Source organism: Aegilops tauschii, chromosome 5 (genome assembly GCF_002575655.3).
Source record: "Aegilops tauschii subsp. strangulata cultivar AL8/78 chromosome 5, Aet v6.0, whole genome shotgun sequence".
NCBI classification, from domain to species: domain Eukaryota; kingdom Viridiplantae; phylum Streptophyta; class Magnoliopsida; order Poales; family Poaceae; genus Aegilops; species Aegilops tauschii.
The window spans coordinates 380892828-380899309 of NC_053039.3; the positions used below are offsets into that span (position 1 = coordinate 380892828).

The 6482-nt window shown below is 40.5% G+C and overlaps 1 protein-coding gene across 4 annotated transcripts; it reads left to right on the forward strand.

Moving 5' to 3' along the window:
* The first annotated feature begins 590 nt into the window (after positions 1–590).
* On the forward strand, positions 591–5096 carry LOC109746517 (F-box protein At3g07870). Of its 4 annotated transcripts, none has more exons than XM_020305641.4 (6): positions 591–835; positions 1574–2932; positions 3016–3135; positions 3529–3624; positions 3708–3767; positions 4752–5096. In XM_020305641.4, exons 2-6 carry the CDS (start codon positions 1619–1621, stop codon positions 4845–4847), a joined length of 1686 nt encoding a protein of 561 aa, XP_020161230.1. In that variant the 5' UTR covers positions 591–835; positions 1574–1618; the 3' UTR covers positions 4848–5096. The 4 variants fall into 4 exon arrangements, with proteins under 4 accessions (XP_020161230.1, XP_040246437.1, XP_040246436.1 ...); XM_040390503.3 differs by having other exon boundaries at positions 640–835; positions 4755–5096; XM_040390502.3 differs by having other exon boundaries at positions 655–835; positions 3532–3624.
* The last annotated feature ends 1386 nt before the right edge of the window (positions 5097–6482 follow it).

Genomic DNA, 6482 nt, shown 5'->3' on the forward strand with positions numbered 1-6482 from the left:
AAAAAAATTCAAATGCTTGATTAATATTTTTCTTATACAAGATTAAGAGTTTTTAACACGTGGTCAAAAAATTTATACTCAATTAACATTGTTCAAACGCTTCATTAACATTATTTTTAAATATAATATTAACACTTTTTTATAAATTTTCAACATTTTGTATAATTTATCATTTTCAAATGCTTCATTAACATTTTACAAATACAATTTTATCATTTTTCAATACAAACGAGGATTTATTTTTTTGAATACATGATCAACATTTTTTCTATATATATTTATTATTTTTTAAATTCTTGATTAAAATGCTTAAAATACTTGTTTAACATTTTTTAAATACTTTATTAACATTTTTTAAATATATGATCAACTTTTTGACACACATTGTATATTGTTTTGTATATATTTTCCGTACACATGTGAAACATTTTCTCTATACACATTCAACATATTTCAAATGCTTGGTTTACATTTTTTTCAATTTTTTATGCAAAGTATTTTTTAAGAATATTTGGAAGAAACGAAAGTAAAAAAAGAAAACGAAATAAAAAACATGAAAAATAAAGAAACGAGGCTCTGGCCTCCCGCGTGGCTGGCTGGCCCATCTGGCGCGGCCCCGTCCCGAGGCTTTCCTCTGTTGCCGCGCCGCAGTCCGCGCACCCTCGAAAAAAAATCCCCAATCTCCATTTCCCAGCTCTAACCCTAGACACAGACCGCCCGTCGCTGCCGCTGCGGCGGAATAGGAGCCTCTGCCGGCGAAGCGAGCCTCGCGACTCGCGGGCTCCAGGGAGGAGCTCCGTTGGTCTTTGGCGTCTTGCAGGTCGACGCGGTGGCGGTGAGCTCCGACCCCCTTTTTTCCCGCCCTCAAGTTGCCGAGCGCGCACTCGCAAGCTTTCCATCTACTAGCATCCGTCAATCGATTCATGTGAGCATCATTTTGTTCCTTCGCCTGTCTTGCTGTTCCACGGTGCCGGAATACAGCAGAGATCTGTCTAGACATTTGCATACTGCCTACCGTAGCCACTGAAATTCACAAAAGGTGCAGCAAATTGCTGTCTGTGAGACTGTGACTGGTCCTCTTCGTCGCTGATGCAGTTTTGTTGCATGATTCCGGAGTCTGTGCGTCTTTTCTAATGCCAAAAATGCATTACCTGCTTGTTTTTTCCAATGTCTCAATGCAAACTATTTCTAATTGGTATGGTTGTCTTGTCGCGCTGATGCCACATTTTGTTGTGCGTTGTGTTTTAGCGTGTCGTACTCACTTTGCGTTTCATCTATGCATGTTGATATGTGTATCTCATCGTGCTTTTAGTTTTAAGCTAGCTTGTTTTTTCAACTTTGTAGGAATCATATGTATATCGATTTGTTTATGGTTATTAATCAATAGCATCACAGGGCTCCATGTTTGCTACAGGTGGTGCCACTTATTTCCTTCTTCACCAATTCTAACTTCTAAGTAGATAAATTAAAACATCTGTTACACTTTTACCTAAACCTCATATTGTTTTCCTGCAAATTACTTTACTCATATTCTTTACTAAGTTTTCCCTATTGTTTTTAAATGTGTCTGCAGAAGGATTTGGTACCTAGGCTTCCTCAAGAGACTAGATTGCTTACCATGGTTTCTGAGGAAATCAAACCAAAGAAGCAAAGAGATGAGGAGTGCATTATAAACTGTCTCCCAGGAGAACTCATTGAGCGGATATTTTTTAAGCTTCCAGTGAGCACTTTGTTGAGGTGCACTGGTGTTTGCGAGCAATGGCACAAAATCATCCGAGGTCCCCAGTTTGTCACATCACACCTCCAGCATGCACCCCATTATGCCCTTCTGTTCTTCCCACAAGAGTCGGTCTCAGGCGAGCCCCATCCTGCTGATGCTATCCTGATTGATGAAGCCTGGTCGCTGTCGACATATGCAGTGCCAGTGATTGGGCCTGATGATTTCCTTTGTGGTTCATGCAATGGGCTTCTTTGCTTATACACAAAGTCATCAACACTCAAGATAGCTAATCTTGCAACCGGTGAATTCCTGCATCTTGAGAAACCTGTAAAGAATTTGAGGGGTGATCACTTCTTGTTCTACAACTTTGGGTTTCACCCATTGACAAAAGAATACAAGATTACACACTTCCTTGGTGATTCCATCGAGGGTCGCCCTCGCCCCCATAATAATAACAGATTCAGCGTCGTTCAAGTTTACACGCTTGGTGATGAGAAATGGAGGGATATCAAAACTCCAGAAGCCCTAAGCTTAAACTGTGTAAAAAACTCTGGAGCGGTCACTATTGACGGAACACTGTATTGGCTAATTGAAGACGTGGTAGCTAGCTGGCAGCATGCAGTTATGACCTTCGATCTCTGTGGAGAAAGTTTTGCACAGATACAACTGCCTGCAACTAAACCTGATGATTTTGCCGCTGGTGGTTCTCGTCGGTATTGGATCAGAGAGATGGATGGCAAGGTATGTGTAGCGACTGCTCAAACCTGTCCTTCTCTGCCGAGATGGCTTGTTGGTAAGCTGCAGATCTGGGAACTTGAGAACAAAACAGAGCAAAGGTGGATCCAGAAGTACAATATTCAGTACTCGCCAGATTACATTCCGGGTCCAAATTTGGTTCATGGGGATAAGATCATACTGCAACGTTGCGATGGCAACCTATATTCCTATGAGTTGCTCGGGGAGAACTTCAATACTGAACTGTGTAAGATGGCAAAGCTGTTAGATTTCAGTCCCCACAAGCCTGACAACATGCAATCCTATATCTGTGTGAAGTCACTTGTACGTTTAGATGTATACAAGAAGACTGCCATTGTGCGTAGGCCAAAACAGCGGGAAGGCTGGGAATTGAAGAAGTGGGAGGCGTGGGAGCATGAGCTCTCTGAGAATGAAAGAATGTGGAGCGACACTCACCGAGATGAGCACAAGGAAACTGTATGTTTGCTGAATTCAAATTTAGCTTAACTAGAATTTATTATTCTGGAAATTTTAACAATATCAGAGTTGCTGTTTTATAGGCCCGTGCGCAACGCTATCGCATGATGATCAATAATCTGCTGCCGCATATATTGGATGATACGATTCGACAGGAAATCAGCATGAACATCAATCAAATATCTCCAAACTTTCCAGATCAGGTAATTCTTTGTCTAAATGGAAGTCAGCATACGTTTTATTTTCATATTATGTTTGAATGGTCAGTTAATCATCTGAAAAGGAGAAAACATAGTGTTCTTTAATTAAGTACTCCCTCTGTTTTTGTATACAAGGCCACTTCATTATTATTTTCCATACTTTTGACCATTAATTTTACCAACAAAATGTTAGGTATATGCCACAAAAAGTATGCCATTGGATGCACATTTCAAAGAACTTTCCTATGATATAGTTTTGGTGACATATAATCAATATTTTGTTGACCAAAATTATTAGTCAAAGTTTGACACGAAAAAAGAAGTGGCCTTCTGTGCAAAAACGGAGGGAGAACACCCTTATAGCTGCTGTAACACATGTCTTGCATGAGATTGCAGCAGCCAAGGCCCATCCGTCGGCTTAATTGGGTGGCACAGAAGCAGGATTTGCAAAATTTAAATGCTCGTATGAAGAAATATAATACTATTATGAAGGTATAGTGTTTAAAATTTGCAAGTCAGATCATTGACGTCTTTTCCTTGAAACATGTCAAACTAATTAGTTAACTTGTCTGCAGGCTACGGATGAGGTAACAAGTAGTATCATTAGTATGATGGGTGGTGCTATAGAAGATCAGGTAAAAGTTTATATTTGATCTAGTATATTCATGTTTTTCATTTCGCTGGTTCTTGTCTCCTATATCCGTTTTAATCTCTCATGCAATAATTAAGCAAATTAGCTTCTTTTAAAATATAAGTAAAGTACTACCTCTGTAACTAAATGTCTTATATTTTGTTATGGGGGTAGTAATTGTATTATCTCGTGTTGTACAAATGACTGATCTCCCCTGTAATAAAATTATTTTCCATCCCATATTTTAATGATTTAATTTATGCATACACGTGTACTTTAGTTCTTTGTTTGCTTACTGTGCAAGTTGTCTAGTTACTATGTTCATTGTGCTGAGGCAGCCAACAGTCAACATTTTTTTTTTTGAGAATCACAGTCAACATGTTTTACATCAACAATAAATAGTTTTTCATCAAGGTTTGTGTAGGTGCCCTAAATTTAGGAACTGGTTTGGTTGCAAAACATTTCAAGTGTTGATTCCTTTCTTAACTTGTATTTTCAGACTTGTACATATAGATATAGGTTCTGCCAAGCTGTTAAATTTTATCATCTTTGGATGCATGCTATTATCTACAGTTCCATTCTTGTGCGTTTGCTGGCACACTTGGTGAATGATGGTTAATTGAGCATAGCTGTGCTAGCTGTGCATGGAATTAAAAGTTATTTGTTTGCTGTCAAGTAATGTAACAGAGAGGTACTTAAAAATGTTCCACATCGTACACCTTTATATAGCAGACAAATTAACATAAGAAGAATTAAGGAACACTCAGATTAGGAATCATGGACTGATTGTTAAACGCCAAATTTTCCATGTCCAATTTTCTGATTTGAGCTTTGAATATGAGCAACGACCTGGTTAAACTGTCTCTGCACCTTTAATTCTTTGAGAAAAAGAAAACAGTGCTGTCATGTTTTTTCTCGAACGGCTATTCTACCTGATCTGTGATGAAAGTACCATTGTCCTGTATTTGAACCATTACTCATGTTTCAGAAGCGTGCTTCGAGTTCAAATGCTGGCATTTCTTCTCACAATCTCAGCGAGGCCGATGATGATGTGAAGACTTTGATACCTGAGAGCCTACCGTGACATCTCAGCTCACTCAGGCTGTTGTTGAACGCTGTTTCTTTTTACCCCCGAGAGACTGTTTAGCCCCCTCTCCTGTAAAACAGTGATTTCTTCAGTACCATCTATGTGCTGTTAGATGGAGGTTGAACCCCAAGCCGTGACTTGGTGGCAGGCAATTTGGCTAGGCACTCTGGTTAGTGGAATATATGTCTTCCCATTCCAAAAATACATAACCAAATCTATGTGCTGTTGCGTTTTTCTCCATTCGAATTTATGGCGCTTATTTAGTCCACGTGACGTGATTAACATATTGTTTGACTTGAGACACTGAAGAATTTGCTTGACAGCGAGGCATTTGATCTGAAGATCAAACCAAATCTTGACAGCGTCCTGGGCTCCCTGCTCTCACGAGCTGCTGAGCCTCTTTTCGCCTCCTCGCTGTAAATGGACAGCGTCGTGTGGTAGACCCTTGACTCCCCAATGCACATTCCGCTGGTGCTTCAACTCGTTTTGCGACGTTCTTTGTGTATGGTCTTCCATGTATTTCGGCTGCGGGTAAACCGTACTCTCTCCGTCTGGAAAAGCTTGTCCCAAACTTGGTGCTAGATACATCCATATGAGGTTTACTATTTAGACCTATCTCAACATGTATTTTGGAAAAAGAAAAGAAAAAAGCCCAGGTAAAAAGCCCATGGTCGGCCAGATTGGCAAACTAGCCTCCGCCCTAGTCTCGTGGAAGTTGGGTTCTCCCGTGATCAGCGTGTACTGTGATTATCCGCAGCTGCCGCCGTCCATGCCCTTGCCGCCCGCCCGCCTCTGCTCTTCGATCGTGCTCATCTGCTCACCATCTGATTCATACAACGAGTCCATCTGATTCATACGGCGAGTCAGACGCAACCTAATTCGCTACTCCAGCCAACGGACTAGCCAAGGTCAAGGCATCACACTCTATTAATCCCTTCCAATTCTCATTTTGTGTCAGTGTCGAAACTATAGACCCGAATTTACTTATTTTTTTCGTGTGCTGGGATGCTATGAAGAGTGCATATCATGTACGTCTCCTATAGATTATCGTCATAATGCAAATCATCTTATTCGAGTTCCTATCTGTATCTGATGCCAAGATGTTCTGTGTCCAACTTATACAATATGGTAATTCTGAGATTGCAATTCACAAGTTATGAAGAGTTTAGGAATTGTATATAAGAGTGCTGCCAAACACTGTTAAGATTAATTTGTTTTTGACCCTCTTGCTTCCTGTTCTCAACCTACTGAAATTGTTAACATGGTTGATGTGCACCGGATTTTTTATCAGGTTGGCTTAATTTTATCAAGTTGACTGAGACCTAGCCAAACTGGTATCCAAATCCTGACTCCGCCAGGACCCCGTACGTCTAGCATTTTTGCTGGAATCCGGTTCCCCTGTTGATTTGGAATCCAACCTGGATCGTTGTTCCTCATAACTCTCTGTATAGTACGTCATACAGACATCCCGTGTACATATATGTATCAAATCTCATGATCGTTCACTGAATTAAAAGCTAGTACAACACCAGGACACGTACTATGGATGACGTCGATTGCGAGTTGGACTGCGGCGACATCGATTGCGGCGAGTGCCTCACCGTGTGCTGCAGCAGCGCCTGCGACGGCTAC